The sequence below is a fragment of the Aspergillus ambiguus genome (genome assembly GCF_047715705.1).
Source record: "Aspergillus ambiguus strain CBS 117.58 unplaced genomic scaffold BDV59scaffold_51, whole genome shotgun sequence".
In the NCBI taxonomy this organism is placed as follows: Eukaryota; Fungi; Ascomycota; class Eurotiomycetes; order Eurotiales; family Aspergillaceae; genus Aspergillus; species Aspergillus ambiguus.
In genome coordinates, this window is record NW_027395564.1 from 159,534 (window position 1) to 175,321 (window position 15,788).

The 15,788-nt window shown below is 58.8% G+C and overlaps 6 protein-coding genes across 6 annotated transcripts; 4 read left to right on the forward strand and 2 right to left on the reverse strand.

Annotated features, from left to right (window-relative positions):
• The first annotated feature begins 374 nt into the window (after positions 1 to 374).
• On the forward strand, positions 375 to 4,853 carry BDV59DRAFT_210979 (ABC transporter ATP-binding protein). The gene is made up of 2 exons (XM_073695699.1): positions 375 to 603; positions 711 to 4,853. The coding sequence occupies exons 1-2, from the start codon at positions 538 to 540 to the stop codon at positions 4,749 to 4,751; spliced, it is 4,107 nt and encodes a 1,368-aa protein (XP_073543528.1). The 5' UTR covers positions 375 to 537; the 3' UTR covers positions 4,752 to 4,853.
• A 129-nt stretch (positions 4,854 to 4,982) lies between these two features.
• Positions 4,983 to 9,669, forward strand: BDV59DRAFT_188070 (putative Rho GTPase activator Rga). The gene is made up of 6 exons (XM_073691340.1): positions 4,983 to 5,639; positions 5,718 to 5,748; positions 5,809 to 6,345; positions 6,409 to 8,400; positions 8,458 to 8,553; positions 8,617 to 9,669. Exons 1-6 carry the CDS (start codon positions 5,562 to 5,564, stop codon positions 9,114 to 9,116), a joined length of 3,234 nt encoding a protein of 1,077 aa, XP_073543529.1. The 5' UTR covers positions 4,983 to 5,561; the 3' UTR covers positions 9,117 to 9,669.
• A 19-nt stretch (positions 9,670 to 9,688) lies between these two features.
• Positions 9,689 to 11,225, reverse strand: BDV59DRAFT_188071 (DASH complex subunit Ask1-domain-containing protein). Its single transcript, XM_073691341.1, has 4 exons — positions 11,095 to 11,225; positions 10,934 to 11,040; positions 9,972 to 10,875; positions 9,689 to 9,904 (listed from the first exon to the last, which is right to left on the reverse strand). Exons 1-4 carry the CDS (start codon positions 11,183 to 11,185, stop codon positions 9,768 to 9,770), a joined length of 1,239 nt encoding a protein of 412 aa, XP_073543530.1. The 5' UTR covers positions 11,186 to 11,225; the 3' UTR covers positions 9,689 to 9,767.
• A 146-nt stretch (positions 11,226 to 11,371) lies between these two features.
• Positions 11,372 to 12,628, forward strand: BDV59DRAFT_188073 (uncharacterized protein). The gene is made up of 2 exons (XM_073691342.1): positions 11,372 to 11,423; positions 11,578 to 12,628. The coding sequence occupies exons 1-2, from the start codon at positions 11,402 to 11,404 to the stop codon at positions 12,426 to 12,428; spliced, it is 873 nt and encodes a 290-aa protein (XP_073543531.1). The 5' UTR covers positions 11,372 to 11,401; the 3' UTR covers positions 12,429 to 12,628.
• A 43-nt stretch (positions 12,629 to 12,671) lies between these two features.
• kat1 (putative 3-ketoacyl-CoA ketothiolase (Kat1)) lies at positions 12,672 to 14,437 on the forward strand. The gene is made up of 5 exons (XM_073687059.1): positions 12,672 to 12,761; positions 12,877 to 12,956; positions 13,013 to 13,193; positions 13,249 to 13,825; positions 13,885 to 14,437. Exons 2-5 carry the CDS (start codon positions 12,889 to 12,891, stop codon positions 14,310 to 14,312), a joined length of 1,254 nt encoding a protein of 417 aa, XP_073543532.1. The 5' UTR covers positions 12,672 to 12,761; positions 12,877 to 12,888; the 3' UTR covers positions 14,313 to 14,437.
• Positions 14,361 to 15,461, reverse strand: BDV59DRAFT_135927 (putative zinc metalloproteinase). The gene has a single exon (XM_073687058.1). It carries the CDS (start codon positions 15,413 to 15,415, stop codon positions 14,408 to 14,410), a length of 1,008 nt encoding a protein of 335 aa, XP_073543533.1. The 5' UTR covers positions 15,416 to 15,461; the 3' UTR covers positions 14,361 to 14,407.
• Positions 15,462 to 15,788: the final 327 nt, after the last annotated feature.

The following is a 15,788-nucleotide window of genomic DNA, read 5'->3' on the forward strand; positions in this document are numbered from 1 at the left end:
CAATGAATATCCTCGTCGACGGCCTCGTTTCTTCTCCGCTTTTTTTTCATCTCTTGCCGCTACCGGAGCCGTTATGATGGGAATGGACCCCCTTCGACACGCCTGTCTGTGTGTCATCGTGCAAAATCTAGTGGCTCGTCGGGGTTGTTCAACCATTTTGGTTTGTCAACAAGAGAACTCTATCGACTTCTTTTTTTTTTTTTGCTATTAAATTTTGCCCCGTTTTACTACCACCACTTTATTCAATTTTCCAATTCCTTTTTCCCCTCGACGCTCGCCCCTCGTCCTTCTTGCTTTCATTCTCCCTTCTTCTTCCTCCGTCGATTCGTATTCCATGGCTTAGGCATGTTTCTTGGGTGTTGCTCTCTGGGTGAATCGTTTCACTCTCTTTCCTTTTCTTGTTGATTGTCGGTGGAGGATTCCTTTTCTTGGACCCTGCTGAGCTCCTCATTTTTGGATATACTCCGTCAAGGAGCTGAACGTCGGTGAAACAACCCTCTCGGTGGTTTCCGTGCACCACGGGCTCGCCGAACGCCCATGATGTCAGAGGTAGCGCCGTCCACGGACGGAGAGAAACGTTCGACGGATAAGACCGACGGTGTTGTATGTGTCCCGTTCTTGCAGTGTTGATATGGCCGACTGCGGAGGAAAGGCGACAGCGATATAAACTGGCGAGGTCAGGCGAAGCAATGATACTGACTCATTTCAAGATCCAACAGGTCAAAAAATATATCCCCACTAAGGACGACTTGGGGAAATTCTTCGCCTATTTCCGTCTTCTGTTCTCGCTCGATTACACCATCACGGATGTTGTACTCATCGTTCTCGGCGTCATCTTCGCCATCGCGGGTGGTGTCCCGTTTCCTCTGCTCGGAATCGTCTTCGGTGACCTGATCAACGACCTCAATTCGGCCACCTGCTCCGGGACCCAAAGCGCCGATGCCGATCTCAGCGCGAGTGTCCGAACCAAGGTGCTCTATGTGATCTACATCACCATTGCGAACTTTTGCAGTATCTATATTCACACCTCATGTTGGTGCACGGTAAGCGAGCGGCTGGCCCGTCGCTACCGTCGGCGCTATTTCGAAAGTATAATCAAGCAAGACGCAAACTTCATCGAATCGCTGCCATCGGGGGATGTCATTTCGCGGTTGGTGAGCGACATTGAGGTCGTACAATCGGGCACCTCCGAGAAGGTTGGCTTGGTTATCACCACCATCTCGTACTTCGTGGCCTCGTACATCGTCGCCTTCCTCAAGGTGCCCCGCATCGCCGGAATGCTGGTCTCGGTGGTCCCCTGTTTCATGGTCATGTCCCTGCTGGGAGGCCACTACATCAAAAAGTACGCGGGCCGCATCTCCAAGAATGTCAATGCTGCCACCTCCATCGCCTCCTCGAGCTTGTCTCACCTGACCTTGGTGCATGCGTTCAATGCGAATGACCGCCTGGAGGGCCGCTTCGCCAGCTATCTCTCCCAATCGCACAAGGATGCGCTCAAGAAAGCCGGCACCCATGCCGCACAGTTGGGCTTCTTGTACTTTGTGGCATACTCGGCCAACGCGCTGGCGTTCTGGGAGGGCTCGCAGATGATCTCAGACTCGGTAGCCAACGATGGCAATGGTGTTTCGGTTGGTTCGGTCTACACCGTTATCTTCGTCCTGATCGATGCCTCCTTCATTCTAAGCCAGGTCGCTCCCTTCATCCACGTTTTCGCCCAAGCCGCCGGCGCGTCGGAGCGCCTTCTGGCGGTCATTAACCGCCCCTCTGACATTGATGGAACTTCCGACGAAGGTGACAAGTCCGCTGTCTTCGGGGAGGAGGAGATTGAGTTCCGCGACGTCCATTTCTCCTACCCTGCCCGCCCGGACGTGCCCGTGCTGCAGGGGACGACCTTCTCTATCCCGGCTAAGAAACACACGGCCATTGTGGGCCCTTCGGGAGGCGGTAAATCCACCGTGGTTTCCCTCCTGGAACGATTCTACGACCCCAAATCTGGCGATGTCCTGATCGGGGGTCGAAACTTCCGCGACCTGAATGTCCGCTATCTGCGCGGAAACATTGGGTTCGTCCAGCAGGAACCGTCTCTGCTGGACCGGTCAATCCTAGAAAATATCGCCTACGGCCTGGTCTCTTCGGCTGCGGCACACCATGAACGCCTTGCTCCATTCATCCTGGACGCGAGTCTGCCAGACCTTGCGGAGAAAATTCGCAGTGGAGTCTCCGAGCGCGAAGCCCTGTCCGCCTACGAGAGTCCGGTGACGGAAATCGTCACCTTGGTGCGACAGGCGGCGGCTACCGCCAATGCACTGAACTTCATCGAGGCCTTGCCGCATGGGTTGGCTACTAACGTCGGTACTGCCGGAAACCAACTCAGTGGAGGCCAGAAGCAACGTATTGCCCTGGCTCGGGCGCTGGTACGAGAACCGCGTCTCCTCATCCTGGACGAGGCCACCGCCGCGCTGGATTCGACCAGTGAGCAGCTGATCCAGGCGGCGTTGGCGAAAGTGTCTGAGCACGTCACCACGGTGTCGATCGCTCATCGGCTGGCCACGGCAAAGGACGCGCATAAGATTGTCGTGGTCAAGGCCGGCCGGGTTGCCGAGGAAGGCTCCCACGCGGATCTGGTTGCACAGGGTGGCGTTTACGCAGATATGGTGCGACTCCAAAACCTGGGGAAGCTGAGCATGGAAGACCTGTCGTCGTCGGAAGATTCCATCCGTGATGTCTCCTCTGAAAGGAAGCTTGCGTCGGAAAGCACCAAGATCGCCGATGAGAAGGAGCTCGTGGGTATGAGTAGATCTGACGTGACGGAGGACACCGTCGTTGGCGGGGAGGGAACGGATGGACCGAAGGATGGCAAGGAGAAGGCGAAGAAAGAGAAGAAGCCGAAGAAGCGGTCGGGCTGGTTCTCCACCAAATTTATCTTCTCCATCCTCCGGCCTAATCTCCCCTTGATCTTACTCGGTCTCGGTATGTCGTGCATCATCGGTGGGAGCTACTCCGCCGAAGCAGTGGTCTTTGGCCATACGGTGGGAAGTCTGAGCCCGTGCCGCGGCGCTGATGCCATCAGTGACAGCGGAAACCTGTACGGGTTGCTCTTCTTCATCCTCGCCATCGTCGAGCTGTCTGCCAATGTGGTCGGTGGCGCAGCGTTTGGCTGGGCGGCCGACAAGGTGCTGTACCGCATCCGAGTCTTGTCCCTGCGATCTCTCCTCGGCCAGACGCTGCAATGGCATGGGATGGAAGATCGCACGCCGGGGACCCTTATCACATATATCACGGGAGATGCTTCCGCGCTGAGCGGAATCACCGGTTCGACGATCGGGCTGTTGCTGGCGACGGCCGTGAATCTAGTGGCCGGGCTGGTGATCTCGTTCGCCATTGCGTGGAAGATCACAATTGTGCTATTCCCGACCATCCCCGTGCTGCTGGTGTCGGGCATGATGAAGCTGCGCGTGCAAGCCAAGTTCGCGGAACGACACCAGAAGGCGTTCGCCCATGCGACCGCGATTACGGTCGAGGCGGTTGACAACATCCGCGCGGTGTCTGCCTTCTCGCTTGAGAAGCAGTCGTATGAGGTGTTCGGACGGGCGTTGAAGCGGCCCTACCGCGAGACGATGAAGGCCATCGCGCACGGGAACGTGTGGCTAGCCCTCGCGTTCAGCATCAGCAACCTGGTTTACGCGCTGGCATACTGGTGGGGATCGCGGCAGATCGCGTCGGGGCTCTACTCGCAGACGCAGTTCTTCATCGTGCTGCCGGCGATCCTCTTCAGTACGCAGTCGTGCGGGCAGATGTTCGCGCTGGCGCCGGACATCTCCAAGGCGCGGGTGGCGTCGTCCAACATCGTTGACCTGCTCACCACGCGGTCTGCGGAGGAGGAGATGAACCCGGGGACGACATCGCAGACGTTCCAGCCCGCGGGGGCGCTGCTTGAGGAGAAGGCAGCGGCGACGAACATCGAGGCGCGCGAGACCGTGTCTCGTCCGCAGACGGCCGGACCGGCCATCGGCGCGCAGCTGCGTGGGGTGCATTTCACATACCCCAACCGGCCGGAACGGCCGATCCTGCAGGGGCTGGACATCCACATCAAGCCCGGCCAGTTCTGCGCCCTGGTGGGCCCCAGCGGGTCGGGCAAGTCGACGACGTTTGCGATGCTGGAGCGGTTCTACCGGCCGATGGCTGGGTCGGTGGTGGTCGACGGGGTTGATGTGACGCGCCAGATGGGCACGGCATTCCGCGACGACATCGCGTTGGTGCCGCAGGAGAACGTGCTGTTCGAGGGGACGGTGGCCTTCAATATCGGGCTTGGGGCGCGGCCGGGCCACGAGCCCACGCTGACGGAGATTGAGGAGGCGTGCCGCATGGCCAACATCCACGACGTGATCATGGCGCTGCCGGAGGGATACCACACGATGTGCAGCCACGACGGCAAGCAGTTCTCGGGCGGCCAGCGGCAGCGACTGTCGATTGCGCGGGCGCTGGTGCGCAAGCCGCGCATGTTGCTGCTGGACGAGTCGACCAGCGCGCTGGATGTGGAGTCGGAGAAGCGCATCCAGGAGGCATTGGCGACGCTGGCGGGTCGCACGACAATTGTAGCCATTGCGCATCGGCTGAACACCATCCACCGGGCGGACCAGATCTTCCTGATCGAAGAGGGACGCTGCGTGGAGCAGGGGACACATCAGGAGCTGATCCAGCGCAGTGAGACCTATCGGACGAGCGTGATACACCAGTCGCTGGAGACGTGAGGAGAGAATAAGCATATAGACGGAGCATATAGTTTTGTTAATATACACATTTGGCGTAATTGTACCATATTTACTAGATTTATCTTCTATTTCCAAATGTCAAGTGGAAGCATAATAGAGATCCTCGGTCATGGTGTACAGTGGCGGTGGTACCTGATGGCTCGAGTTTATCTGAAACACACCTCGTCTCCCGCTCCCTCCCGCTTCATCTTTCTTCCTCCTCCCACTTCCCTCGCTCTCCCTCGCCCTCTCGTTTCAACTCCCCTGCTCCTCTTCCTCCTCCTCCTCCTTCTCCCTGCCTTTTCCCGTCCGGGTAATTCGCCTGCAGTCCCGATCTTCGCTTCTGGGAACGCTGTACGTGCTGTTTCCCCTCTTCCCCCCCTGGCTGGATCTGGGGTACTTGGCTCCTCCTACTCCTACAACCACCACTATGACACCTCATCCCCCTTTCGCTTCATCTTTCTGCTCTCTCGTTTCCCTCCTTCTCACTCGCTTCGTCGTCCCCAGCGGTGGCTAATCCTCCTTCTCCGTCTCTAGATCCTTCCGAGTTGCTCTCCATCGCTCCGTGGTCTCCCCTCCCCCCCCTTTTTACGCGCAATCGGCTGTCGCTGTCTCCACCGACTGCTCTCCCCTCTCCTCTCCCTCCGTCTTTCGAACCATTTCGCTTCGTGTATCTCATTCGCTTGATCGAACGCATCCGTTGGATGTGTTGACCCTCCGTCCGGCCGTTCTCGCTCGCGCTCTGTGGTCCCTCCATCCATCTTTCCACCGTCACCTCTCGTCGAGCGCGATCCCTCCACATCATCCACCATGGAGTCCCCTGCGACTCACCCCGAGTCCCCCATGGATCAGGACGACGTGCCGTTTCCGTGCAAGGGCTGCGGAGAGGTACGTCGGCATGCTCTCCTGGCCCTCGGGCCCTTGATGTGACACAAATGACGCTAACCTGATTGTTTCCTCGGACAGATCCTAGAAGAGGGAAAAGCCTTTGAACTTGGTATGTTTCCTACGTCGGACGTGACTGCATGGGTCGCTAACCAATGCCCCCGTCATGCAGCCGGCAACCGATGGCACATTGAATGTTTTTGCTGCAGTACCTGCGGCACCCTCCTTGATTCCGACGCGCACCTGCTGCTCCTGGGCGATGGATCGCTAATCTGCAGCAACTGCACCTACAGCTGCAGCTCCTGCGGGAACAAAATCGAGGACCTCGCCATCCTCACCGGCGAACAAGCCTTCTGCGCCCAGTGCTTCAGATGCCGGAACTGCAAGAAAAAGATCGAGAATCTGCGCTATGCTCGAACCTCCCAGGGGATCTTCTGCATGGACTGCCACGAGTCCCTCATGCAGCGACGCCGAAAGAGAAACCGTGGCGTCGCTGCCGCTCGAAAGCAAGTCCCGTCCAACGTGAAGCTCGACAAATCCCTTCCCTCCCTGCCCCCCGAGGAGGCCGAACAGCTCTCCCGTCCCACAGACGACCCAACCGCCGATGCCTATGCCGACGTGACCACCGAGGTGGCCTCGCGGGGAGCCGCGCCTGCGCTGGACGCGGGGAGATCTCTCGCTGGAGCCGGTCGCACGGCTGATAACCAAGGTGAGCTTTGCCCCGGAGAACCAACTTTCCAGTCATCTGACCGCTGCGGCTTTCGTTTATTAGAGAACTTGATCCTCCCGTCCAGCACGTACCGGAGTAACCGTCATTCGCTGGTGGTCCCGCGCGAATCTGAAGCCGACGGGGGCGGTGAATTCCTCATCCCCGTCGCGTTTGATCCTTCCGAAGAACAGCGGTCCCGAACACAGGGGACCCACGATGCATTGGGCCATTCCAAGTCCCCTCGAGACGGCTCTGACTCCGTCCCGTCCGACGCGTCTCCGCACATCGCATACCAAGAGAAGGGCCGCGATCTGGATGCCGCGCGCTGGCGCTCCGACGATGCAACGGCGAACGGTGGTCCGTCAGCGTCAGCCCGCAGCTCCCGGTCGGACCTTCCCTCGACCCAAAAGGAGACCAGCACCTTCTCGACCCCAAGCCCCGAAAGCACCAAATCGTCGACCACCCTTCAACGGGACGCATCGACACTGGACCGATCGACGACGGTTGAGAGCTCCACCACGATCCCGACGCGCCCGTCTCATGAGCTCCGTCGACTGCACGAAAACAGTGGATCTGTGGACTCGGCGCGGTCCTTCCTATCTTCGTCTAGCATGCCACACCATCCCAAGCGTGGTGACTCCCTGGAAAGCAAGATGTATCGCAAGGAGCCCGGTGTGTCTCCTCGACCGGCCAATGAACAATGGCATGACCGCAGCAAGAGCACCCCCAAGGTGGGCGAGTCCCCTCGAACCCCACGCAGCGACAATTACGAGCCGTCGAGGCCCGCCCGCCCTAATTCGATCAACTCCTTCCAGCAGACTGACCCGAAGGATCTGACTGGGTCTCCGTCTTTGCTGCGGTACAGCGCGGGTGGGGACTTCTCGATGGACGAAGACATGGCTCGCATCATGGGATCGGACGATGGACAGTCGGCGCAGACCAGCGAGTCCTTCCTGCGTCGCATGTCCAATTCGGTGCGCCACGGTCGGAGCTTCAGTGACAAGGGCTCTCGTCTCTCGCGGGACGCCAAGTGGCCGAAGTCGTCGATCAATGGGACTGCGTATCAGGATATTGCCAGTCCCTCCGGAACGGCGCCGGAGAATCTCGGTCCAGAGGAAATAAATTGGCTGCGGAATGAGTTGCGCAAGGAACGTCAACGCGTGGTGGATCGAGACCAGAAGATCGCGGAGATGGAGGCGGCGCTGAACGCCGCTGTGGATGTGAAGCAGGTTGACACCGAGCTCAGCGAGAAGCGTTCGACCATGGTCGTCCTGGATGCGAAGAAGGAAATTGTCATGCGCGAACTCTCTGTGCTGACGGACCATCTCGAGGCCGAAAAGCGTGGCGGAGGTGGAACGTTGGACCTGGGAAAGCTCACCAACCAGGTCCTGCGGGATTTCGTAGAGTCCATCCAGAAGTTGAAGGATTCCTTCACGCCACAAATCGAGGAACTGGTCCACAAGCGCAATGAGGCTGCGGAGGAATTGGCCAATCTCAACCGGATGAAGGACAAGAGCTTCCAGGAATTCGAGCAGTTGTCCTCGAAGAACGCTCAGCTCGCTGAGCTGAACAATCAGCTGGTGCACCAGATCCAGGAGCTCTACAAGGCCAACAACGCCGAGGGCCCTCGCGGTCCGAATGGCCTGGGAATTTATTCTCACGGCAAGGAGAAGTCGCTGTCTTCGATTGACGCACTGAAAGCCGCCAACAATGACCTAACGACGTCGGTGTCCGCTGCCAACATGTCCGAAGAGGCTGAACCGGCGACCATCGTTCCTGGTCCCCAAGTGGTCAGCATCCGGAAGGGGCAGCCTCGTAAGTTCAACTGGAAGAAGGGGGGACAGAATGTCGCAAAGGGAGTTACCAAGGGCCTCAAGGGCGCTTTTGGATCCAGTGAGAGCGCCAACGAAGGCGGACCTGGACTGCCACGCTCGCAGACCCAGGATCCTAGCCGGCAAGGATTTGGTTTCTTCGGAAACCAACGCAATAAGCAGGCTGGTGGACGCATGCCTACAACGGACAGTGTTCCCGTCCTGGCCGAGAATAACCCGACGGGTAAGCCTACGATCCTGTTTGAGGAAGTGTTCTGGAATACTGATGTTATGTCTCCAGGCCTGTTTGGTACCGACTTGGAGCTGCGCATGGAGCACGAGAAGAGCATCATTCCCGCCATCATCACCCGCTGCATCCAGGAAGTTGAGCTCCGAGGTAAGTTCCTGGTTGTGCAGCACAGTGTCCTCGAAAGTGAGATGAGACTAACCTGTCCCGCAGGTATGGATATGGAAGGTATCTACCGTAAATCCGGCGCTAGCTCGGCGATCCAAACCATTCGCGATGGATTCGAGCGGTCTCCGCAGGATTATGACATCTCGGATCCGGATCTCGATATTCATGCGGTGACCTCCGCACTGAAGCAGTACTTCCGGAAACTGCCCACGCCGCTGATCACGTATGACGTCTATGAGAAGATCATCGACACCAGCGAGATTGCTTCTCACTCCGAGCGCGTCGAGACGTTGCAAAAGAGCCTCCGCGAGTTGCCTCGCGTCCACCAGGATGTGTTGGAGTTCCTCGTGTTCCACCTGAAGCGCGTGGTGGAACGCGAAAAGGAGAATCTTATGACCAGCCAGAACATCGCTGTGGTGTTTGCCCCGACGATCATGCGGCCGCAGAGTCTGGCTCGCGAGATGACGGATGTACAGAAAAAGAACGAGGTCGTGAAATTTCTGGTGGACAACTGCCAGGAGGTGTTCATGGGTATGCAGAGCTAGGTTTCTCGTCCATTGCTTCCAGTCTGGTTTTTCAGCCTCCTGGTCTGGCATCAGGGATAGAGGCTTTAGCGTGTTTCTTTTCACTTCTTTTTTTTTTTTCCTCTGGAGATTTTTTGGACAATCTGCGTTTCCCAGTCGTGTCGTTTCTCTAGAATACCCTGAAGTCGGTCTGCTCGACAACCTGTACATATCCGTGGACGATCGACTCTCTTCCCATCCCTCCAGCTCCTCCTCCCTCATGATCCCCGTGCCTCATGCTCGATACCCTGAAGTGCTCCCCTTTCCCTCTTTTCTTGGATTGCCACTTATGGATGTTATCGCATCTGTCTTTTCGTTGTCGCCCTTGATCCCGCAGGTTCGAAGTTAGTACTACGTTTTCCGCTCATGTTGTCTCATTGGATGATGATTTTTTTTTTGTCTGTGGATGTCTGGAGATACCCGACTAATGATGCTGGTTTGGTCGGGTGCATGTTTACTGGTTGGTAGCCTGTTTAGCCTACTTCAATTATTGAGTTATTGTCTGTTTGCATGAATCTATAGCTATAAAGGCATGAGTTCTATGGAAGATTTCAGACGGAATGCAAGGTGGCTACGGGGATATATTGGCGCGTGGGTATGTATGTATTTACAGAGGTGATCTGGAAGCTAGATTCAAAACGTCTCGTCCTCCAATCGCTCCATCCGCCGCACCAGACTCGGACTCTGTTCGTCCTGAATATCATCCGTAGTGTCGTTCGCCCCAGCCGTGTACAGCAGATGCTCGACGATGCGCTTAGACGCTTCCTTGGCTGGTGGAGGGAAACACGAGAACGTTAGCCACACCTCTCCAGTCACCAAACGAAAGAGCAAACAAACCTGGGGTCTTCATCAGACGGCTCTGCGGGACATGGAACTGCATCGTCTTGGGCGGGCTCGGCCCAAAGGTCTCATCGTCGTCGTCGAACTCATCCTCGCTATGATCCCACACGGGACGGCTCGCCCCAGGCCGGGCGGGGGTCAACACACTCGTGCCGGGTTTTGGCGTCCCCGTCCCGCGAGGATGGCCGCTCACACGACGCGGGTGGCGTGCGCTGCCGGGGGTTTTGAGCGGCGACGAGAAAATCTCCGCACGCAGCCGCGGCGCCTCCATCTCCGGACTCGACAGCGGGGAGTCGTCGCCGGCGTATTTGGACGCCGCTGGCTTCGGCGTCACCGCGAACTTGGACCGGCCATTGCCTGCCCCTGCCCCTTTGCCCAGCGGCGTGGCTTGCACCCGGTACGTCTTGTCGAGCATGCGGTGCAGGACCGGGTCGGAGCCGGAGCCGGACTCTCCTCGGGGGCGCGTGGTGCTGGGCGGGACGAACGGCGAGGAGGACAGCGGCGTGGTGGAGGCGTGGTGGGACGGCTTGCCGGGGGTGGTGGGGAGGCCATCGTCTTCGTCGTCGTCGTCGGGCGCGTGGGGTGGGTATGGTGAGGGATGTGCGAGGGACGAGGTGATGGTGTCGTCGGCTGCGTGCGGCTCTTGGGGAGGTGCACGCGGCGTGCTGTGGGAGGAGAGGCTGAGGGAGGTGAGCTCTAGATCGTCGTCGGCGCGGGGGTTGACGTCCAGCCGGGCAGAGGAAGGAGTCTCGTAGGACGCAGATTCGGAGAGGTGGCTGTGGGTTGTGTCTTCGGTGACGGTGGGGTCCTGCGTGGTGTCTCCTTCGGGTTCACCGGTAGGGTGCTCTTCGTACCCGGACAGGGAGACATTGGCGCTAGCTTCGAAGAATTGTTTCCAGAACTGGAGGGGTGGTTAGGATGCGTCTGTCTGGTGGGGGCTGTCTAGGATGGGGACGCACCTTGGCACCGTCCCAGACGTCACGGGAGTGTTCGGCGTATTGTTCGACGAGCGGAAGAATGCTGGAGGTGACGATGCGGTGGGCCTGGCTGAAGTTGTGATCGATCTCTATGTGGTGGTTAGAGCGGAAGCGGTCGTGTCTGAGAGGGGTGTTTGCTTTACCTTGGAGAGTTAGGGTGATGGATTGCTCGAGTTTCTCCAGCTCCTCGGTCAGCGTCAGCGGACGCTGTGCCGTGGAAGTCGGACGCGACATGGCGGGGTTGTGAGAGGTCGAAGCAAACAACAGAGAGTTGATAGATGGACGCGGAGGAAAACAACGGATTGCCCAAAAGGGGCTGATAGGTAGGGCCGGCGGATAAGGGTTCCGACGCGGTCACGTGGGAGGGGAGATGACATCTTTCTTCCGTGCTGCCTGCTGCACGCTTTTTCCCTGCCTCATCCCCTCTTCACCCCCCAGGGCACCGCTAGCATGCCCTCGCCAGTCGCAAAAGGTGAGTTCCCTCATCCGTGTTCCGTTCTCCTACGGTTGCTAGCGTGACAAGTCTGATGGAGGACTTCGGCGGGGTGCTTATCAGCTGCCCCACTGGCATGTTCATACATCGGAGCATTAGAGATGATATTTACACCGGCTAACAACGCCATCAGGACTTATCATCACCGTCTCGGCCCTGGTGGCCGCCGGGATTGCGGTCTACGAATCCCCCCAGTTTCGACAGTGGGTCGATAACTCACGCCGCAAGATCGCCGTAGCCTTGCACCACCTTGGAGACGAGATCCAGCCTCGAAATGCCTCTCCTCTCCGTCAGGACATCTCGATGACCGAAGAGATGGGCCCGGAAGCCGAAGAGCGACGGCGCATTGCGCGCGAGGAACTCCAACGACGTCGCAGCCTGCTCGAGGAACATCGCTTACGACGGAAATCTTCCCAACCGGGCACGTTTGACGCCCTGGTTGATGAGAACGGCAATCTCCTGAGGACAGACAGTCCGGATCTGGAAACAGGTGGGAGCGCCAAATCCGTGGCAAACTCCACGGCGGTCGAGCTGTCTGCATCCCAGGTGGTTCAACGAAGTGGTCGACCGACAGACGACGGGGAAGCGAGCGGCGCTGCATCTGACCGGGACCGGCTGCATATTTCCATCCCTCGCGCGCAGAGTCCCACTAGCACGTTGGTCGAATATACGCCCACCTCCGAGGCACCGGAGGACGGGTTTTCCACGTCCACCCTGGAGCGCAGCGAGGTCATCTATGAGCACCCGGGCACCTCATCGAATGCCACAGGTCGTGATCTGAAATCCCCGTTTTCTGATCTCTCAGATCTGCACGAACGTCCATCTACGCCATCCACGGCCAGCAGTTTCAGTCACATCTATGAATCGGCCGTGGATGGGTCATCGGACGGCACCGTCAGCGACCTGGGCCGCTCGACTGGCGCCGCCACCCCAGCCTGGTCGGAGGTTGGCAGCGTCATCAGTAACGACGACGTGCACGCATAGAACTAGCTTAAATTCCCGGGCGTAGATTGCTAAATTGGGCGGTGGGAGGCGTCCTGGCTTGCGTTTGACTTGCAGTGTTGTAGGATAGGATAATATTTGCTCTGAATGGAATTGCCATATTCGGCTTTGGACGCCGTTGCTGAGTAAGAAGGCGCTCTGGACGAATAGGAGGACGTGTCGGATAAGTATGCAGCAGAACAGCCTCGGCTCTCTCTCGGTTGCCCACCCAAACCGGTTCTATAAAGTATACACTCTCCTTCATCCTCCACTCTCCTCCCGTCTTCCTCTTCCTCCCCATCCTCCACACATACTCCCTACCCTCCTAATATCTTGGTAAGTCGCCCATTGCTCTGGAACTTTCCACCGCCGTCCCATGTCTGTCGGAACCCGCCGAGCTTCCCCGCATACTCCAACATCCCCTTCCCTTCGCACTGCTGACTCGCCATAGCATTCAACCACCATGGCTGGAGAACGTTTGAGCTCTATCCTCAGCCACCTGAGAGGTGGCAACAGCGGTGTCTCCGCGATGTAAGCATTCCGAATCGCCTTCCCAGCGGACAAGTTGACCAACTGTTGAACAACAGCACCCAGAAGAACCCCGACGATGTAGTCATCACGCTGGCCCTCCGCACTCCCCTCACCAAGGCCTTCAAGGGTGGATTCAAGGACACCGAGCTGGACTACATGGTCTACGCGCTGCTGAAGGAGCTGTTGGCCAAGTCGAACATCGACCCGGCTCTGATTGAGGACGTCTGCATGGGAAATGTAATCAATCCTCCGCCCCTAATATCCCGACCATAAATCTAACAAGCCTCCGCAGGTCGGCGACGGCAAAGCCGCCTATCTCGTCCGCGCGGCCTCCCTGGCGGCCGGCATCCCTCACACGTCCGGCGCCTCGTCGGTGAACCGGTTCTGCTCGTCCGGACTGAAGGCCGTGCAGGACATCGCGAACCAGATCTCCCTGGGGGCCATCGACATCGGCGTGGCGGTCGGCGCCGAGCTGATGTCCTTCAACGGGGACCGGCTCGCTCGTCCCTTCAACGAGGAGGTGCTCCGTAACCAGGAGGCCGCCGACTGCATGCAACCCATGGGCCAGACGTCCGAGAACGTTGGCGCCGACTTCAACATCTCCCGTGAAGCACAGGATAAGTTCGCGGCTGAGTCGTTCCGTCGCGCCGAGGCTGCCCAGAAGGCCGGCTGGTTCGACGACGAGATCGTCCCCATCACCACCAAGGTCAAGGACCCCAAGACCGGCGAGGTCAAGGAGGTCACTCTCTCCCGCGACGACGGCATCCGCTACGGCACCACCCCGGAGAGTCTGGCCAAGATCAGACCGGCGTTCCCGCAGTTCGGAAACCGCAGCACCGGTGGTAACTCCAGCCAGGTGACGGATGGAGGTGAGTGTGCTGGTGTTTGTTCTCATTTTCCCGTGCGGGGTGATGCTAATATGTGACAGCTGCGGCCATTCTTCTCATGCGCCGCTCCAAGGCCATCGAGCTTAACCAGCCCATCCTGGCCAAGTTCTGCGGCGCCACGGTGGCCGGCGTGCCGCCGCGCGTCATGGGCATCGGTCCCACCGCCGCCATCCCGAAGCTGCTGTCGCAGTTCAAGCTCACCAAGGACGATATCGACATCTTCGAGATCAACGAGGCCTTCGCCTCCATGGCCGTCTACTGTCTGGAGAACCTCGGCCTCGACCACGCCAAGATGAACCCGCGCGGCGGCGCAATCGCCCTGGGGCACCCGCTCGGCGCCACGGGCGCGCGGCAGATCTGCACGATTCTGAGCGAGGCCCGGCGCACGAAGAAGAAGATCCTCCTGACGAGCATGTGCATCGGAACGGGCCAGGGCATGGCCGGGCTGTTCGTCAACGAGCAAGACTAGAGCGAGCCATAGTATCCTTGTATAGTTTAAATGTCATCCCATCATATTGTCGTCATATCTCATAAGCTATATACAATCCTACACGTTGGTAGATGCTACCCCTGTCTCGCCTCCTTCTCCTTCTGCAACCTCTCTTCCGCAGCGCGGGCCAACACCTCGCGGCGACTCTCAGCGCGCGCCGCACCACCCAGGCCACCAAGGACGAACTCACCGCCGGTCCACCCGCGCTCATCGACCAGCTCAGCACCGGACTCCTGAGCGCGCTCCCAATCCCCGGGGTTATAGAACTCCTGGTCCGACAAACGCTGGCCGCCGCTCGTCCAGTCCGCACGGTCGACCTCGCGCTCGATCTGGGCGGTCAAATCCCAAAAGGCCCGGTCGTGCTCGCTGTGCACGCAGTGGGCGAGCTCATGGCACAGGGTCTTGCGGATGGTGCGGTAGTCGCGGTAGCCGTCGTAGGCGTCCGTGCGCAGACGCAGCTCGATGGCCTCGCCCTTGTTCCGGTTGAGGCCGAGCGTGCGCGACTCCATCGTCGTGTGCAGCGCCGGGTCCATCTCAGTCAGCAGCGGCACCGAGAACCGGTGTTTGGCCATCGCCGCGCGGATGCCTGGGTCATCGCGGAGCCGTGCCAGGAACGCCCGCGACCGCTCCGGCCGCGGGAGGTACGCAAGCGGCTCCAGCCGATGGAATGTGTAGTTGTTGTTGTTGCTGGCGCTGCTGGAGAGCGTGTGCACGCCGCCTGGTGTGGTGCGTCGGGGTTTGGGCTTCGCGGCCGCGGCGGCCAGCGCGGCGGAGCGAGCTTCGGCGCGCTGTCGGGTGCTGGCTGCTTGCGCGTGCAGCGAGTCGATGTCCGCCGTGGGGGTGCCCAGGAGGGTGATCCTGAAGCGGGGGTGGGTGAGTGGGAGGAGGGCGTCCAGTCGTGTGGTGGCGAAGGGGGGCTTCTGCATGCCTGGTTTCGGCGCGATAAGGAGCTTCTGGTTATCCTCGGGGATGTGTAGCGTCGAGGCGATCTCGCGGGTCAGATCCTGGAGGGTTGCGTCGGCGGCCAAAGTGAATACATGCGGGGAGCCATGGTGGTGGACGGTGAGGGAGAGGTCGGCCATGATGGGGAGATAGGTGAGGAGAGGAAGAGGAGAGGCGACGGGGCAGTCATGGTATGTATATACATGCGGATGGCGGTTGGTGTTCGATGGACTTCCATGCGTTTGTCAGCGATAACGATAACTAACGTATTTCACAAGCGACCCGCCACTACAAGCGACCCGCCACCTCCGCCCACTATATGAAGTTTTATCGCTTTTATCCACAGAACAATTGCATTTCTATCTAAAAATCAATTAGAAACTCGATTAGGACATTACAATCGCCTATATCCTAGAATATGGCAATCACTGCAACGAGGTGGCGCTCGTACGCGCGACGGTTCTGCAGAAGACTCTAGGTCTGCAAGCACTTCAGAAGCCTCATTTTCACGCT